General features: G+C 41.4%; 3 protein-coding genes across 4 annotated transcripts; 2 read left to right on the top strand and 1 right to left on the bottom strand.

Moving 5' to 3' along the window:
* Positions 1–482: 482 nt before the first annotated feature.
* Positions 483–2,585, top strand: gtf3c6 (general transcription factor IIIC, polypeptide 6, alpha). Of its 2 annotated transcripts, none has more exons than XM_079163706.1 (6): positions 483–622; positions 851–931; positions 1,063–1,126; positions 1,467–1,511; positions 1,609–1,716; positions 1,870–2,585. In XM_079163706.1, exons 1-6 carry the CDS (start codon positions 599–601, stop codon positions 1,995–1,997), a joined length of 450 nt encoding a protein of 149 aa, XP_079019832.1. In that variant the 5' UTR covers positions 483–598; the 3' UTR covers positions 1,998–2,585. The 2 variants fall into 2 exon arrangements, with proteins under 2 accessions (XP_079019832.1, XP_079019831.1); XM_079163705.1 differs by having other exon boundaries at positions 1,867–2,585.
* A 355-nt stretch (positions 2,586–2,940) lies between these two features.
* calub (calumenin b) lies at positions 2,941–7,966 on the top strand (the record flags this gene model as incomplete). Its single annotated transcript, XM_079162222.1, is given in 8 exon segments — positions 2,941–2,965; positions 2,968–3,001; positions 3,841–4,083; positions 4,258–4,451; positions 4,572–4,738; positions 4,831–4,891; positions 5,071–5,270; positions 5,743–7,966. Coding segments are annotated over 8 exon segments (1,029 nt in total). The 3' UTR covers positions 5,848–7,966.
* A 1,719-nt stretch (positions 7,967–9,685) lies between these two features.
* LOC306698292 (uncharacterized protein) lies at positions 9,686–16,219 on the bottom strand (the record flags this gene model as incomplete). The annotated part of the gene is made up of 15 exons (XM_079162537.1): positions 9,686–10,702; positions 11,378–11,398; positions 11,500–11,690; positions 12,177–12,255; positions 12,838–12,969; positions 13,092–13,292; positions 13,410–13,516; positions 13,596–13,686; positions 13,860–14,030; positions 14,186–14,296; positions 14,382–14,468; positions 14,583–14,675; positions 15,106–15,162; positions 15,819–16,033; positions 16,129–16,219. The coding sequence occupies 15 exons, from the start codon at positions 16,217–16,219 to the stop codon at positions 9,686–9,688; spliced, it is 2,664 nt and encodes an 887-aa protein (XP_079018663.1).
* Between the last annotated feature and the right edge of the window lie 3,527 nt (positions 16,220–19,746).

Raw genomic sequence — 19,746 nt, 5'->3', positions numbered from 1 at the left:
TGTGCTTGTTCTGATTTCTGTTGCCTCTGCCTGTGACAGACGAATTTCTCCTTGGGGATCAATAAAGTGTATCGTCAAATTTCATCTCATCTCATCACCTCCGCTATGTCCTCCTGCAGGAGAACATTAATAACATTAATGATAGATGTGGGTGAGTCTGCCTACAGGTAGCCAATATTTAGATCCAATCATACTCAACCATAAGTAGAATGAACAGACAGAGAGTTAGATAGATAGATAGATGGATGGATGGATGGATGGATATACAGACAGACAGACAGGCAGGTCGGATGGATAGATGGGTAGGAGCTATATTTAATTGTTCTTCGCGGTATTTCCAGTTGACATTGAATGGCTTTGCAACAAGACACTCCACAAACAAAACTGAGCAACAGCGCCCCTCGTTGTTCAGAGCCCGTAACTGCAAATATGCCATGTAGAAAAAAACAAAACACAATGGGCTTTCTCGGGCACCGTACATTCGCGGAAGTTGTCAAATATTCCTTAGTGAGAAAGGAATAGGAGATTTCTGTAGATATAACTGAAAAGAGTGTTTACGTTTATTACTACCATTCGCTTTTATTACAGGATTTTTAAAATGGAAGATGAATGGGAAGAAGAGGTACGACATACCATCAGCGTACTGGCGTTTGTTTAGCGATACCCACATTAGCTTCATGTGGCTAGCACGTTAGTTCATTCACTGGGGGCTAGCACCCTGGTGTAAATGTTTCACTAAACTAACGTTTGATTTTAACGTCTTTATGTTATTGTTTCTCTTTTGTGCTTGGTTGACTGTAATCACACTGACTCTTTATCTGGGATCACTGTTGTCTTTTCGCATGTTTAGGAACAGCTTGTTGTGGTGGAGCTCTCTGGTATCATCAACAATGACTTCCTGACCAAGTGTCGGGGCACATGCAAGATACTGGTGAGTGTCGGATATCAATGCTTTTTTTGTGATGACAGAGAAAAGGCCTGGCCACCATGCATGACATCAATAGCAGTGAAGGTCTCTCTCACTGCAGCAGTCACTAAATACGTTTTGTTCATGTGTTCCAGGATATCGACAGCGACAAGCCCATGATACAGATGGGACAATATGTGTTTGCAGGGGAATATGAAGGTAAGGAGTCAATCTAAATATCTACAGAGAAAGCATATACACTACTTGTGTGGCTTGACTGACTTGTGCCTGTTGTTAAATTATATTGCACTCTCCTTCTTTCCCCCTGCTTAAAGCAAGTTGCACTCAAAAGTCTGATAATCACAGAGTAAAAAGCATTCAATAGAAGTTATGAATATACCATATAATATACCATATCCATACCTTTTAATGTGCATGATTAGTCATAGTGGTGCTGACTAATTTTCCTCTACGAAGCAGCTTCCATGAGCTATAATAGATTTTATCATTAAAAAAATAAATGTTTAACTTTTAACTTGCTATCCTTTGCTCTTCACAGAGGCTTTGGGAACGTGTGTGCTGTTTGAGGAGGGACCACAGAAAGGTAAGGCTTTCTATATATTCCTCAATGTTTATTGTTGGGTTTCAGCTTCTTTTTTTTTTTTTATGCCTTATTGTCCATTTTTGATATATGTCTGCAGGAAAAGCAGACAGTGCTCCAGAGCTCAAGTACATGTGCCACACCGTGAAAAAACTGATGATGCAACGAATCTTCCTCGTTGAGAAAAAAGAGGGTGCAACCGGCACAGGTCAGCCAGAACCGCTATTCATTTGTATACAATGTATTTTTTCAGGAGAAGCTTGGCCCAACTCCTTTTTGATATTATGCGGCTTTACAGAGAATTCCGCTTTGAACAACATTGTTAAAATCCTAAATATGGCTTTTTGTGTTGTCCCAGCAGGAAGTGGTGATAGTGGTGAGCAGACGGACACAACCTGTCAGTCCAATCAAGAAGAAAATGCCAACCAACAGGGAGAAACAGCGGGCGATATAGGCAACACAGATTTGAAAGACTCAGCAGTGGGCTGAGCTATAGAGGCTTTGCTATATCGTGACCTCCCTATACTAGTGCAGAGACACCAGGTGCAGAGACACCAGGCTGTGAAGGACTCCATGTCTAAAACAGACAATTCAAAGACAGTTGGATTGATACAGTTCAGTAATAAAGAAGAGTGACAGTATTAGTGTAAGTCTTGTGTCACAAACATGTAATGCCTCTTCTTCACTGAACCTCAAAAAAAGTGAATTTGATATTTGATGCGCAACATAAATATAGTTGACTGATGCTCTTACAAACCATCACGTGAATATATTCCTTTATTTCCTATCTCGCTGGGAAAGACAGTCACAGACAAACCTCAGTTTAGCAGCAGGAAGTCCCGTCATTGTGCTTTGCTGATTTTTCCACTTATCTTGATGAGTTTTCAACCAGCAGAGGGAGATAAATGTGCTTGATCTGCTCGGTTATAGGAGAGAGTACTTCATTTATACATTTAAAGAAGTGAAAAGAATACTTCACTTAAAATATTTAGACCCTATTTTTTCTGATTTGTGATAAATATGTTGTATCTGCACTACTGTGACTATTGGTTAAAGCCAAAAGAAATAAAGACTTTATTTTTTTTAGTCTGGGTGTTATTGTGTTGTTTTTGTTGTTGATGTTTTGTTTTTGTGGAATTTCTGCCACAGAAGATGTGGGTGGAAAGTACATACATACAATGTCGATGGTGTCAGCCTTTGGGTCATTCGTATAATAAAAGTGCCGCTGTTGTGGAGATCACCAGTCCCACACGCTGGAGTTTTGTTTTATGAATGAACCAAGTTTTGTTGACTTTGAGGACGTGGCGGTTCTTGGCCAATCCAATCACCGATGCACCCTTGAAGCGGACCAGTGAGCGAGCGACATCGCACTCGCGCTCTCAGCGCCTGATTGGTCGGTCGCGTCGTTTTGTCGTTTTAGCACAGGAAGTGCATGGGTGTGTTTCCGAGGGGCGGGACTTAAATTGCATCGACGAACTTCCCCGAAGACACCGGTGAGTTCTCTTGATACATTTTGGTGTAAAATACTAGAAAGTAATTCAAATATGTCTCCCGTGTAGCTAGCTGGTGTTTAGAAAGACGCAACATGGACAATCACCTCGTTGCTCATGTGCCTTTCGTTGGACGAGTGAAATTGCAGGTTTAGCTGAAAAAATAACGGTACGCTAGGTTAGCCAGTCTAATGTTAACGTCAGTGCTTTGGTTTTTGGATGGTAACGATTAATAATTAGACGTAACGCGTACCAACTGTTTCTACTGACTCGTAATTCACAAGGGACGGCCAGGGTGAAGGTGTCCAGACGTACTAACGTCAGACTACTGATGCTGTGTCACACAAGCGGTCAAGTTAGCAGCAGACGTCTTTTAGTTAGAAGACAGTTAAACAGTCAAAGATGATATCTCTTCCCCTCCGAATACAGCATAACTATTCCTGTTATTATAATGACAGAACATAACTTTTATAAAGAGGATTTCATTAGGTTTTTTCTATGCTAGTTGTAGCCAATGATAGATTCAACAAGCTGTGCTGAAATGTCAGTTAATTAATCACGATATATGTGATGTCATTTCCTGCAACATAACTGAAGTTTAACAAGGGATTTCATAAGCATGAACAGATTAGCCTCTCATAGTGTGAGTGTTAGCTTGCACACACACACGTCTAAACTGGGGCAGGGTTGATTTGCCCTAAATTAAAAGCTATGGTCAGTACTTGCATAGAAGTGCATGATAGGCATGCAATACAATACTTTCATCAGAATGCACTGTTTGAGCAGTAATCATAGCTTTTTTTTGGTGTCTTCTCCCCCCCCCCCCCCCTCCCCCCGTCCAGACAGCGTTTGCACACACGCAGGATGGAGCTGCGACCACTTGTTATGTGTTTTGCTCTCTGTGTGGTTTACGCCACCAGTAAACCCACAGAGAAGAAGGAGCGTGTTCACCACGATGAACCCCTCAGCAACAGAGATCACGACGACGTGGAGAACTTTGACTACGACCACGAAGCCTTTCTGGGACAAGAGGAGGCCAAGACCTTTGACCAGCTCACACCAGAGGAGAGCAAGGAGAGGCTCGGGTAAGAATACCTGTCGGGGAGATTAATGCGAATCTGTTCTTGAAATACTGGGACTATATAAAGTCACTGCGGTAATGACCTAGCTTTTACCTCAAGGAGCAGTACAGTTAATTTGCGGTGACACACCACCATATGAAGCTGATTGTTTGCCACATTTCTTTCATTTACCTGCAGCATGTTAGTGGAACGTATAGATGACGATAAGGATGGCTATGTGACGGTGGAGGAGATGAAGAAGTGGATCAAGCATGCTCAGAAGAGGTGGATCTACGATGATGTGGATCGACAGTGGAAGAGTCATGACCTGAATGGGGACGGAGTGGTGTCCTGGGAGGAGTACAAGAATGCCACATATGGATACATTATGGGTACAGCTGCAGACAGTTTTCTTTTTATACGATTGAAGTGTTACCTGTGTACTGCAGGGACACAGATTTACTTTGCCACACATGAGCACACTATACAAAGTTGTGACGTCTAACTTGCAGATGATCCCGACCACGACGATGGCTTCAGCTACAGGCAGATGATGGATCGCGATGAGAGGAGATTCAAAATGGCCAACCAAGACAATGACATGAAAGCCAACAAGGAGGAGTTCACAGCCTTCCTTCACCCTGAGGAGTACGACCACATGAAAGACATTGTAGTGCTGGTGAGTGACAAACACACACAGGTGTTAACTGATGACACTCGCACTGTTTTACTTCCCTTCTTACTGCTCTTTGGTCTCTTTTCTTCCTACAGGAAACTATGGAAGACATTGACAAGAATGGAGATGGTTTAATAGATTTAGACGAGTACATAGGTGAGTTTGAGTTCATTGTCATATAAGCACCATCGAATTTTACCTCATGATTTTAAGGTTGTAATTGGTGGAACCTCAAGACAGATGGAAAATACAAAAATTGAAGTATTGGTAAAGGTTTGAGTAACCCAGATTAAATGAGCACGACATCACCACAACACCATCCTTCTGTGCTGCAGGTGACATGTACAACCAGGAGGGAGATTCCTCAGAACCTGAGTGGGTGAAGACGGAGAGGGAGCAGTTCACTGAATTCAGAGACAAAAACAAAGACGGAAAGATGGACAAGGAGGAGACCAGAGACTGGATCCTGCCCAATGACTACGACCATGCTGACGCCGAGGCCAAGCATCTGGTCTACGAGTCGGATGCAGACAAAGTATGTGCTGTCAAATTTGATATTGTTTGGTATTGCAATGACAATAAATGAAACGAAAGAAGCACAGACAATTATTTAAGTGTAGATTTCGACAAATATTTATGACATAATTACTTCGCTTTTTGCAACTCACTCAAAATATTTGTTACTGCAGTTGCTTCACAGTAAAAGCCATCCAGTGACACTCTTCTGTCCCAGACGTATAATGTGAACAATGTTTTGTTAGCCGATAGTGACTTTATTCACTCTAGTTTTGTGTGTTTTTTGGACATTTTTTGTTTGTCAGATCTAACTTAATTAGAGCTGAAACAAGGCATGATAAGAGAAGTGCTAGATACCCACAGTAACAAATAACAACATGAAGTACCTTCATATCTTGGTAACAGTTTAATAGAAGTAATCTTTGTGTACTGGCACAAATACAAGTCTTATCGTGTGTGTGTGTGTGTGTGTGTTATTCTCCCTCCATCAGGATGGCCGCCTGACCAAGGCAGAAATCGTGGATAAGTACGATCTGTTCGTGGGCAGTCAGGCAACCGATTTCGGAGAAGCTCTGACTCGACACGACGAGTTCTAACATCCACCGGCCTCCAAAGACTCTGTGTTCATCTTGTGCACCACCGTACTCCTCCACCAGTGGACGGAGTCTCTCAAACAAGATGAGCTCACCTAATCCAACGCCATGAACAATAATTTATTTGATTTGTCGAATGTGTCCCATTGTACACACACTAACATCACACACTGAGAGTTTGTCTCAGTTGTGTGTAAGATTGGGATATATCGCCAGCCTGTACTCTGCTTCATCACACTAATCTTCCCTTTCCAAGGTCAGGCAAAGAACAAACAATGTTAGATGACAATTTGGTTTTTCTTATCTGATAGAATGATTTTATGACATAGCCACAAGTTTAAGTTTGCAGTATACAGAATAGTGTATTGCACCATTTCTTTTTGCAATTCCCTGCACTGTGAAGAGTACATCTGATTTCCAGCCAGTAGAATTTGTTATTCTCCTCTCTCTTATGTTATCAGGCCCAAATTGAAAACACCAGCTGGTTTTTGTGTCATTGATCATAATCCGGTAATTCCGGAGTATAGGATGAATATTAAATTCCAGTGACGATGAAGACTATTTGGACCAGTGCAATACAGTATCATCAGAGGGACCACACTGTCTCTACTATACTTGTCCCCAAAGCATCCACGTGAACACAAGCTCTCTGTCCTACATGAGGGCGGCCTGTGTGTTAGTTGAAGGAATCAAGGATTTATGATTTAGGGATTGATGGATGCTTTGTCCACAACGCTGCTTCACTTCTTTCTTTTTTTCTCATCACCTCAATAGTGTGTGTGTGAGTGTGTGTGTGTGCGTGTGGGAATCTGTGTGTACATATATTACTTGTATTCTTGAATACTGGCCTACCCTTTTTGTTTTTTTTGGTTATGTTTTGTTGGATTCAGCCAAGTTGTGTGCCAAGCAAAAAACTTTGTCCGGATTTGTAAGCAGTTTGAAAAAACAATTTCCCCTCCTAAATATGTTTATGCTTGTATTATCCCTAGCACCATTTATAACCACTGTTGAGATTTTTTATGGTATACTATAATGTATATGATAATGTTTTTTTACAGGCTCACTGCAGCAACCACCCTTTCACTTGTGACTTTACTGTAAATAAGTTGTGGGTCTGCAAACTGAGCACTCTTAACAATCAGGTCCAGTTTTTGTGATTGAGAAGAATGTTCTCAATAAAAACAAACTAAATTAGAACATTTCGTCTGCCATATTTCTTTGACTTGAAGTACCAGCTGTCATGTGTTTTTCACATGGCAGCTGCCGTTACAAGTGATGGGGTGTTAATCACACTCTAGCTATTGTTCTCAGGAAGTCGTTTCTGTGGAAAGAAAAACATACCAATACATAGGTGTTTCTGTTGTCACTTAAAAAAAACATCCTCGCTACTTTTATAATGACCTCATGTGGTATTACGTGGCAGTTTACAATAGTCTGTGTTGCAGAATCTGTTTTTCCCAGCTTTCTTCCTTTTTAGGTAAAGCTGTTTCCTGCTTCCCTTCAGGCTGTTGACCCACTGAGCACTGGGTTGTTGTTTCAGACCCGTTTCCTCTTGCCATCTGCTTCAGCTGAATCATTTGCCCCTTGATCTTCCCATTTATAAATCAAATATTGGCTATTTTAATCTACAGACACTCACAGCTGAATACATATTTAGATGTTTAGTTTCCAGGTCTGTCACTGCTAACTTGTACATATCAAGCAACTGAAGCACATTTACAAGTCAGCATTTATGTCAAACATATTTGATCTCATTTTTTTAACTACCCAAATAAGATTTGATGAATACAAATGCTTTTTCAGCAGCTCTCCCTTTTTTAATTGGCCATTTAGGAGCTTCAATGAAACCGTTAACTCATCGTTATTCCCCACCAAATCTGATCTGCAAGTTTAGATTTTTAATGATTTAATCACAAGCCTTTCCATCTCTGTTTCAGTTAGCACATATTATGTTAGCATGCTAGTTCTGTATGTAGTAAAACTCTGGTCACAGTGCCCTCTATGGAAGTCCATAGGGGATTTTATTCAAATGAAAATCTTAACTTGAAAATGTATTTCCACAATAGCATAATTTCACACGTGTGTATGTTTTATTTGAGTAACAAATCAAAATAAAATAATCAAATTTTATTTATAAATGATGTTACCTGATTTTCATTTACTTAGACATTCAAGTTAAAATTAAAATGCATTTTTCTTTTAACAATTTGGAAATGAAAAGTTAGCTAGCTACGTTGGTGGCGTTTATTGAGCGAGACAAGAGATGTAGCTCACTGAACAGTTTCACACAAAACGATATGGTACGACAACAAACGTACGACAAAAGCATGAAAAAAGTGCAAAGAACAAGCCAGACGTTTGGGTGTGCAGTCTTTTTAATTGTGTATTTTCACAGTCTTAAACTTCAACAGTTTTACGATGAACTGCGACTTTTTTCGACATGCAAAGCTATTTCTTATTTGACAAACATAATTCATGCCACAATTAAAAAAAGAAATTAAAAAAAAATAATTTGACTTTGTACATTTTTTTCTCCAAATAACGTCCCATGGGGGACACTGAAAGGGGAGGGACTTTGCCTCTCAATTCAAAATTCAAAATTACAAACAGCATTTTTCTAACAATTTGAAAATTAAAACCGCAGTTGAGATTTAATTTTCAAAAACGTAACCTGCTGGCTAAGGCTCTCACTGACATTGTCATGAACAGACTGGTTGAAGACTGTACACAAGTACCTGACCTTCAGGTGAGTACAATAGAGAACGCTTTGTATTTAATGTGCATATCACAAAACTCCTTTAAATTGCAACTCAACCTCTCAACTTGGTCTCTTTCCTTGACCAGAATCCATGAAGTCATTCAAGGAGAAACAGATTAATTTACTGTTTACAAAATGTTATTTTCTCCTCAGCATTTCCACATTTTTTATTCAACATGCCTTATTGCATAATCAAGTAGGAGAATTCCAAGTCTAAGTTATTGTAGAACACGAGACCCTGAGAAAATGTGTGTGGCTGTATGGGTTGTAGCAGCTGCGGTAGTGTGCGCATCACAATTCGCATTACGGTGGTTGGCTGCAAGCGAAAACAAATATTCTTCTTTTCTTTTTGATCTGGGCACAAAAAGGATCGACTGCAGGTATCTGTTAACTAGAGAAGTTTCCATACTACCTGGTAATGGGTTATTCAGGTCGATATAGCTTTTTTGCACAGCTAACGTGAACAGTAAAGAAAGGTATTCTTGCTATGTCAAAGCAAAAGCAGAGGTTGTGTTGGTGAGGTGTTGTTGCTGTATTGTCACAGTGGGTATAATATGCATAATATGCATATGCAACATATTGGAGAAGTAGATTTAGCCCAACATTCATCTCTTTGTGCGCTTTAGAGTTTGAACTGAATTACTACTGTACATTTCTCAGCAACACATAAACTGAAGTAATAACTAGTAGCTAGCATTACAGAAAAATCCAAAGGCTTTGTTATGAACAAGTTATACTACAAATATTTGTTATAATGCCTATTTTTTTATTGCAGTTCACCTGGAAGGTGGTGCTTTGTTTGAAATGATTAGCTAGACTGCACAGCTTTTCCATTCTCATTTTAATATGGTCATGGAACAAACATAAGACTATGTGAAAATGAAAACGCAAATTTGATATTTAATTTGATCTTTTACTCAAACAACACTGACATGTGGAACATTTTAATTCTATTGTGAAAGTTTACATTATCATTTTTATAAAGTCCCCTACGGGCTTCCATAGTCATCCATCTTCACCTTACCCCCTTCATTCTCTGTCGTCCACTCCGTCACTCTCAGTTCCTGCAATATTATAGTGACATCACTTCCTAAATGTGATAAAAATGGGATTACAACGAGCCATCACTCTCAGCAGCTCTTCGTCAGCTGGATCTAACTCATCATCATCATCATCTTCACTGTTCTTGCCTGCATCTTCATCTCTCAGAAAACCATCATCATTGACATCCCCTGCCCTGCGGATGGCCTGCATGTTTTCCGAGTTTGCCGATGGCCTCCTGTCCTGAGACAGACTGCCGGCGTCTGAAGCCCCACCGGGGTCTTCTGATTGCTCTATTTGGTCCAGTGATGTGGAAGGTTGGTCTACCTTTGTGCTTAGAGTCATGGATGTTCGCTCTGGTGTTACAGGAGGTGTATCTCTGTGTACGAGCTTGGCTTTTAAAGGTGCAAGCTCAGGGGTGGGTGGGGGTGTACCCGTGTGCTTGGAGATTGGTGAGGACAGTAAAGGTGAATATGGGGGTGTCCTCACACGAGGTTTGCGGAATGGTTTGTCTATTTCTGCTGAAGCAATTCGGGTCTGACTGCATGGAACACTGCATTGAGAGGAGGGGCTGGTGACGGGGTCGGCACGGTCGTCATTGATGGTTGTTTCTGTAGTTTGTAAATCAGGACAGGTGAACAGTGGTTCACTGCTGGTGGCATCAGGGGTTGCAGGGCTAGGACTGGTGTTAGGTAGTGCCTCGGTAAGGTCAAGATCTGTATCGGTTGGTGAGCCAGGGTTTTCTTCGGGTGGAGCCATATGTGTGTGGCTCACATCCACAGTGGCTGGGTGACAGGTGGGTGAACAAGAGGAGCTTTTGATTGGTGTAGAAACATTGTTATTGAAGATCACAGGGCTGAGTGAAGTTTCAGTGGGGATGAAGCTGGTGTCGGGTGCGGCATCCGCTTTGGGTGGAACGGGTCCTCGGCATGAGGGGAGGTCTTGGTGGGTGTAGATGCCAGGATTGTCTGAGAAGCTGAAGGAAGGGTTGCAGGTTCCAAATTCTTCATTGCTGTATGGTACTTCTTCCGTGTGCGGCATGCTGCTACGGTGACTCGCCTGGAGAGCAACCACAGTGGAAAAAGTAAACCACTAAACCACTCGCAGAGAGGAAGTGAGTGAATGATCACTGTGACGTTTAGAAATTGCCAGGCCTTCTAACAGCCAGGGAGTCTAATCTTTAGTTAATGGGAGTGAGAAGATTAATCAGGAGTGTGATGTGCCTCACATCTTCAAATACTGTATAAACTTCAGCTTGAAGGGATTCCGGACCGTAGAAACAGCAGTTTAACGAAACAATTGTCAAAACAAGGTCCAACTTTTTTTATGTTTTCAGAAGCTGCCAACCACATCTTGTGGCCTTCATCAACAGATGGATCTGTTCAGTTGTCATGAAGATGGTTTTTATTCCAAACGTAGGTCACGTACTGTAACAACTATATCATCTCCTTGTTAACTGAGAAACTCCATCCGGTGATGAAAGCCAGGAGATGTAGTCAAAATGCCTCAGAAACAGCAAATAATTTGGACTTTGGAATAGTTTTGTCAAACTCTATGAACTGTACATTTACCTTAAGTAGGATTCGGACAGTGCAGACATTAACTAATGAGATAACTGTAACTACTCGTGAAATGGAGATCATGACTATGTACTCTGTACTATTATTTAAGGAAAGGGACAGGAAATAGAGGACAAGGATGAACATTAACTTCAGTAGTTAATAATGAACTCACCAGTTGGAACCACCGTAAGCTCTGCGGGAGAAAATACAGTAAAGAATATTTCAACTAACAAACTCACTGACCAACAAATCTTGGTAAATATGAATCTAGATTCTAGAGCTTAGGGATCTCACCACATTGGGGTGTTTGCCTTGAGCCACACAGCCTCTTTGCAGTGGGTCCCGCTTTCCCTTGTGTTTCTTCTTCAGCCACATCGCCACGGACACGATACATCCAAGTACAGTCATGAACACCATGCTCAGAAACAAGGCATTGCCCACAGTGCAGCTTATCGGATGCGCATCTCCCAGTGAATTGCGAGGGACTGAGGTGTGCACAGACAGACATACAGATACATAGTTTCAGTCTGCAGGCTCATCAGCAATCAGGAGTGAATGCCAGTGTGTAGTGGCCTATACACACGGGAAATACTTGCCTATGAATATTTTTGCATCAAAACTATTCATACCCATAAGAGTTTGCACTTTTTCCTTTCAGCAAAATGCTCAAAGTGAATTTTAGTTCCCTCTGGTAATCATTTACACAGGGTGCTGTATATATCTATGGCTTTTATTGTGAAAGGTAAAAACGGCTGGAGTGGATATGGTATGTGCGGCATTTGTCAAGGCTGAAGTGAGTAAAAACATTTGCTGTCTTGGTTCAGACGACGGAGTGTCCGTGTTGTTGTTTAACTCAAAACAAACATGCTCGATAACAAAAATGACTTCGCTTTTTTGCCACATGATATTCATGTTCTGTGTGAAAGTACTCATGCCACCGGTGTGTAAAAGCCTTGAGAGTGTGTCCTTACTTGAATGTCCTTCAGGTAACACCTCCACCACTACAGTAGCAAAGGTGGCATCTCCCGACTCCTGGTCTCTGGCCGCTACCTGCAAAGTATTTAGACTTTTTATCACATCTTCAATAACTGTGTCTTCACTTGTTTTGAGATTTTGATAAAAGACAAAGACTGGCTTCACTGGAGGATGTAGCAGTACGTATAATGTTTTATAAGGTTTGAGTTGTTGCAACCGGACATGTTCAATAAATATCAATTCAGTCTTGTCTTTGGTAAGATTCGGGACATGCTGGTTGATTTGAATGTTTTAGCCAATTAACTTACGTCTTGTGTACTTTACACTACTGCTGATCATTTTCCAAAGCACGTCAAATATTTTTCAGTTTATTTCAACGAATCTAATTCCACTTTGATGGATGTAATTATAGTATAAACACAATACTTCATAGTTATTTAGTTTTGCATGCCAAAACCTTTGGGTTGTTCCATCTTTTCTCCCTTATGCAGTCAGCCTAATGAAGGACTCAGTATCTCAATCGGCATTCATGCAAATTAGGGAATCTTTCAAAACATTTATGGTATTTAAAGGAAACAATGATATTTGTGAGCTAACATAATGTAAATGTGCGGTTACAATCGCTAGTATTGTGTTTTCAATCAAATCAAGGCTCACCTCTAGAACGTGTTTCTGTCTTGCTTGGAGTTGATTGGTCCTGGCGATCAGAAGACCCTCCTGTGTGATTTGGTACATTTCTGTGTGATTGGATGTAGGACTGAAGGTGAAGTGGATCATGGGATTGAATCCCTGTTTGTGGAGAAAAAAGAGGTGATGGGTGACGACATAAATCAAAAATACAGATCTGCTATGAGCATTTTTGCACTGTGGGTGTGTATGTTATGTGTGTGGAATAGTAGTGCAAGGCGTACATGGTTAAAGTCTTGATCTTGTACATATAACATCAGTGCTTTGCTGCCATAAGTATTGACCAGAGAGGCAGTGCTCTTTCCAGCAATTACAAAGCCTTCATATTCAGCCATGTCAAACTCTGGATAAAACTTGTTCACTGCCAGAACTCGGACCAGCACTGTAGCAACAGAATACTTCCTGGGGTCGTTGTCCTGATACGCCTGGGTGCAAGACACACAGAAAGACAGAAAACAGATCAGTAAGATTGGTATTGGGAGTGAGAAAGTAGAGTGAGTGTCTTTCAAGCCTCCCGTAAACACTGAGTATGTGAGTCTTACCACGACCTGTAGATGCAGCTCTGGAGTTGTGAGTCTGTCTCCAATCACGCGAATCAGTTTCACCTCCCCCGTTTGTCTGTCCATCAGGAAATGCCCATCATCGTCTCCTAGCATGAACACAAACACAGTTACAGACATAAGCACAGCACATTTTAAATATTAAATTGTGTTGGTGGTCTATGGTACCTGAGAGAATGACATAGCTGAGTGGAGAGCTAAGTTCTCTGTCTCCATCCACTGCATGAATGGGACCAGGAGAGAAATCCAACACGATGTCCTGCAACATGACACACATTCACCAACATTCACAACCACGTTCACTAAACAGCTAACTGTAGTGTCTATGTTGAGTTTAGCAAGGTCAAGTCAGTGGATATGAACATCATTAATGGACATTCTTGTACAACACAGGTTATGTGTGGTGTGTTTGAGAGGGGGGTAGCATCTGACCTCTTCCCCCTCTGTGACATTGACTGTGTACACAGGGCTGGTGCAGACGCGACTGGTCTCATCCTGGAAAAGCAGCTGGCAGGGCATAAACTGTGGGTACTGGTCATCTCCATCCAGGATGTTGATGGTGATGTTGGTGCTGGTATTGAAGTGCTCAGCAGTGCTCATTTCCTGAGATAACGACAAGTTAAGATTTCGTTAGAGGACATTACACTGGTCCTGCAAATTTGAAAGAGAAAAAAAATGATGGATGATGTATTTCATTTAGATGTATGTGTGCATGCATTTATTCTAAAACAGTTAAAAATGAGATGTGCATAGCTTACCGAGGCGTGGATGGTGACAGAAAGCAGTGTTTTGGTCTCATAGTCTAGAGGCTTGGACAGGATCACCTCTCCACTGTTGGGGAGATCAACCTTGAAGTACTCTGCATCCGGCTGAAGAACACACACAAACACATTAACAATGGTTCTTTTTGTGGTAGTGGTTTATCTATTTGTTTAGAACTCGAGTAGAACTTACTGATGCCTGGTCAATGGAGTAAATGATTTTGTCATTATCTGCATCTGTGGCCTGGACAGTAAACACCACAGTGTTCACTGGAGTCAACTGGAAAACACACAGGTAGAAAGGCAGGCAGAGAAACACTTCAGCACTTTAGTCTTGTATGTTTTGTGTATGCATGCACAGATTTGTGTGCTTGTGTTTGTGAAAGTGCCTCACCTCACTGATAGTAAAAGACTGGACCATGTCTTCTGCAAACGCAGGCGAATTATCATTCTCATTGAGAATCTCCACCACGATTCTGTACACACTCTACACCAGCAAAACAAAAAAAAGACACATAGAGGTTTGCTCTGTGTAATTTCCTCAAATCTCCTTAAAGTGAGTTAAGGCGTGGCTGAGAGAGCAAACCAGCTGAATAGTAGCCCACTATCCTACTTCTCTAGATGTCTCTCTGACCTAACAACACTTTAGCATCAACACTATGATTTATATTCTTCCTGTCTTTGTGGCTTCCGAGGGGTTGTATTTTCTACAAGCAGAGAGAAGAGTAACAATGAGTCCTGCTACCAGTATGTCTGCCGTACAGACAGCTGCTTGGAAACTTGGCCAGAATTCTTCTTCACCACAATAATCAACTTCAGTTATATCTCTCAAGTGAATTACGGTGTGTGACTATAGGTTTGAATGTGGGATGAAACACTAAAGAGTTATAGGTAAGATGAAGGTTGATGAAGTGTACCTGAAGTGCGTCGTCCTCATAACATGATAGCTCAGCCATTAGGACAGGACCCTGAGCCTGACAGAGAGACAACAACAGATATGAGGAAACAAAAGAAGTCCTTTATTTAATAAAGAAGTGACCCCGAATTGTTGACTATTGGAATATTGGATCTAAGGAGCCTGATTTGGCTGTCCATCTCACAGTCGAGTGGTCTCAGTGATAATAAGTGGTAAATGTGGTCACAAAATAACGTTGTTATTCATAATTTTGATCACATTTTGATCACATGCCAAGTATACTTGATGAAGATTCAATGTTGAAACTTTATAGCTGTATTAAATGGTTTTAAATCCTGAAATATTTTCTTTTTAAGGATATAGTGACAGAAGTAGACTGACAGATAGGGAGTGAGATTGCTAATCTGGTTGACCCTTAAGCAGCTGCCATGATGTAAGTCAGCTGGCTGGGTAGAGGATGACGGTAACAGATTGTGTTTGGTCCAAGGACAAGGCTGTAAGGCTCAATCTCTGATAGTTTGCTGTAAACATAGATACATATCCTCATTGCGGCCCCACAGCATTACAAGCATTTCTTGAGACTCGAAATAGCAAAATAGAATTGCACCCATAAAATCTGTAATCTTTGCATTATATTCGTTGGCTTCCGTATTATACAAACGTTCCAACACTCATCAGATCAGTGTTTCAGAAGGCATATCCTGACTCAGTTACCTCTCGGTCGAGGACCTTGTCAGCTGATGTTTTCAGCCGGATGCTTCTTTCATCCAAGAAGAACCAATCAGCATCTTTTCCAGTCAGGCTCCAGTGAACCCCCTCCATTGTGGTTTCAGCCACGAGTTCAGCAACAACTTCTCCCGAATGGCTGTTTTCTCTGATCGTTGTGAATACATCCTGACCATCCAAACATCGACCCCACCCTGACATTCCTGTGTCAATGCAAACACATATGCAGAGTGTAAGAAACCCATTCATTCTGGTCAAGAACCATACTCCTATACGAACAAACGTGACGTGGCAGTACCCGTGGCTGTGTGCAGACACAGGAGGACCAGCAGTGAGCCGACTAGAGCCTTGGCCTGAAATATACTCTGTTTCAGTTCAATGAGGCCCATCGTTGGGCTCAGTAAGGCCTCAGGGACCAGTTTTTCCTGAGGGAAGAGGGAGAAAACACGATTAGTTAAACATGGTCATCCTTTCACTTTCTACGGTAAGAATGAGTGGGCTGGACCTAGCTTTATTCTGTGTCTTGATGACAGCACGTCCTAAGAAGCATCAGTAGTACACACACTTGCTCTGTGTAATTTCTTCAAATCCCCTTAAAGTGGGTTTAGGCGTGGCTGAGAGCGCAAACCAGCTGAATAGTAGCCCACTATCCTCCTTCTCTACATGTTTCTTTGACCTAACAACACTTTAGAGTCGACACTATGATTCATATTCTTCTTTCTTTGAGGCTTCCTAGGAGTTGCATTTCCTACAAGCACAGAGAAGAGTAACAATGAGTCCTTTTAGCAGTATATCTGCCGTACAGACAACTGCTTGGACACTTGGCCATATTTCTTTTTCACCACAATAATCAACTTCAGTTGTATTTCAAGTGAATTAAGGTGTGTGACTAAATGTCTGTCATGCACTGTCGTATTTGTGCAAGTGTTTGAATGGGGTGGCTGGGCTGAGTGGGCTTTCCAGGATCAGGACTCCTCTGCAAATGCGTAGTAAATAGACACTCAACTGAGGTATCATGGATATGCTGTTCAGTGGACTGACCTGTTGTTGTCAAATCCTCTGCAGTTTGTCTGTCAGTCTCCATAATCTCTTGACTTGTGATGGAAGCAACATCTCTGATTCCCAAAGCCCTGAAAAAGCCACTAAACACCACTCAATATAGACAGACTGAGGTTTTTAGGAATAAACAATGTAGACACAACAATAGATAACACCAGCCACACGTACACTAAAAGGTAGACAGCACCTTATGGTGTGTATCCCTGGATCAACAACAGCTCAGAGGCTAAAGCCTGAGGGTGGGGCTTACCTGGTCAGGGACAAAGACTGAGCCAATCAGATTAAAGATGGCAAGAACCTGATGGTGAGATCAGATACTGGGGTCACAAGTGAATTTAAGAGATTTATCTGGTACAATGACAATTGACCTTCATAAACAGTTTGTCATGCGATCAAAGTTAAACAGTCATATTGTCCATTCAGCTCTAGTTTAAGTAATACAGCCACTACAGAGCATAACAGGAAATGTAATTTTCTTGGCAAGATTTATCATATTTTAAATATACATGTATATGTCAATTTATTGAATAGGTTAGACTTTGCTAAAGAGTATGAGTATGTACTTTGTTTACACAGCTTGTGCCTGTTGGATTTGTGCAATTAGCCGACATGTGACAACTAATGTGGCTTGGCAAGGGATTAGCTATCAAACATCGGCTGTTCACCTTCTAAAGATTAACCCACATCCTTTTACACAGTTGTCCCAGCATGCGTAGGCAGTAGGCACACACGCACAAGCGCACACAGACAGACACTCTTAAAAGGAGTGTGTCTGCACATATCTTTAGGGCTCCTGTGATAAAAGCTGTTGTCTGGCTCCACTAGAAATGTTTTGATTTGTGCAGGCTTGTGAGTGGTTTCCATTGTCAAAGAAAAGGAGAGAGAGCAGAAGTGTGAAGTTTGCCTCAGGGAAAGGTTGAACACCGCACAGTCCTTGACAGAGAGTGCAGAGGACAAGCACTTCTCAGATCATATTTCTTGGCTTAAAGTTGGTATTTCATGCAGCCAATAGCTGAGTAGATTAACTTATGAACTGAGTTTGTATTATACTGCTGTGATTGGTCATGTCCACTGGATGTCAGCAGAGATGTGGTTAAAAGGATAATGGGGCGTGGATGATAGATAATCGCTGGCTTTGACAACTTCATTATCTGAACATCTGTTTCCAGAATGTGTGTTTTGCTTTTTCTTATAATGATGTTACCTGAAATGGCAATTGAGTGAAATGTCTCAATAACTATTGCATAGATTGACATGACATTTGGTTCACACACTCATATCCCCCTCAGGATGAATAGTGATCCCCTGACTTTTCATCTAGCGCCATAATCAGGTCAAATATTGTTGTTTTCAATCACTTGGTTTCTGACTAAATATTGCAAAACTTATTCCATTCTCATCAGCCTCAGCTCTGTGTTTAGTGATAATTACCAAATGTCTGCATGCTAACACGCTAACTGAACATAAACATTATATGTGTCATTATACGTATGTTAGTTTCACTCAGCTAAAAAAAATAGCAATGTGCAATATCCACAGATGCATGGCTGTAGACTTATTTGTCTTTTTTTAAGTTCCTCAGTTTGTTACATCAACTCAATGTAGTCTGGGTGTAACACTGATCTACTTATTCCACACGGAAGGGAGACAAAGATGGTGTGAGAACAACATTTTAGTCCTGTCAAGAGTTCTTCTGAGAAGCATTTTTCTAAATTGTGAAAATGCAACATAAAATATCCTCCTCTATAAAGCTTTATTCTTCATTGAAAAAATGTCTTAAAGGTGTATAATACAAGATTGGGAGCATTTCGATTGCCTCGCAACAGCTCTCAACATGGCAACGCCTTAGCCTGAGTCTCAAAGCTAATGGTGCTAACAGCGCCAACAGTATAAACAATTGCAACAGTGCTGACAGAGCTAACAGTGTTTACCTGAGGGGTAACCTGAGGGTGGGTGCTATGCCTTCGCAACAACGCTGTCAGTGGGGACAACGTTATCATATGAGCTGTAACCGCCGTATGAGAGCAGATCAGAGCTGCTCACACGTACTACCATACACTAAAAACATGCACGGCCAGCCCGGCTGTGTAAACAAAGCAAGGAGATCTCAGATAACATTACTCCACAGTATCTTTAAATAGTCTGTTGCTGCTATATTATTAGTCAGAACATTGTTTATTGCTCCTTTAAACAAAATAATGTTGCATTCCTAAGCCTTTACTGCTTTATCACTGTCTCTAATCAGCCCTCTCGGCCTGAAAGAGTCATGGCATCCGGAAGAATGTTGTGTATGTTAAAAAAAACACCGAAACAAATAGAGCAAGTCTTCTGGGTAAACTTTTAATTGTGATTATTACAGACTAGCTGGCATGAGTCACGGACGTGACAAGGTTTGTTTATGTGGACAGACGGTGGGAAGATCTTAGTTAAAATCACAAGTTCAAAGTAGTGTCTTCTTTAAGCCTGGATCTCCCTCAACAGATATACTCTCAATCTGTATAGGAAACAATCTGGAGTGGTGAGGGACTCTCTAGTCTGCTGCTTTCATTATGAAACACCTGGGTGTCATCACACCAAAAGCACGACAACGAGACAGAGGGGCATATGTCTGTCGTTTTGAGTGGCAGTGTCTGTGTAGTCTCAGAGGTATTGCTTATGAGGGTGCACTCAAAGAAAGTCTCTGAAATAATAAACACAGCAGAGAAGAGAGGGACAACAACATGAAAGGAACGCCAAGAGTTGTGGAGACAGAGGTGGGGGGGCTTGAGCACAGTGGGATGCACACTGGGACCGTCTCCAAAGCAGTGAAACATGACTACTTCTGTGTACCCCCGCCCTCTCTCTCTCTCTCTCTCTC

Source organism: Pholis gunnellus (assembly GCF_910591455.1).
Source record: "Pholis gunnellus genome assembly, chromosome: 7".
Classification (NCBI taxonomy): domain Eukaryota; kingdom Metazoa; phylum Chordata; class Actinopteri; order Perciformes; family Pholidae; genus Pholis; species Pholis gunnellus.
Note: the sequence above shows the minus strand (reverse complement) of the source record. Positions and strands in the feature narration are given on the sequence as shown.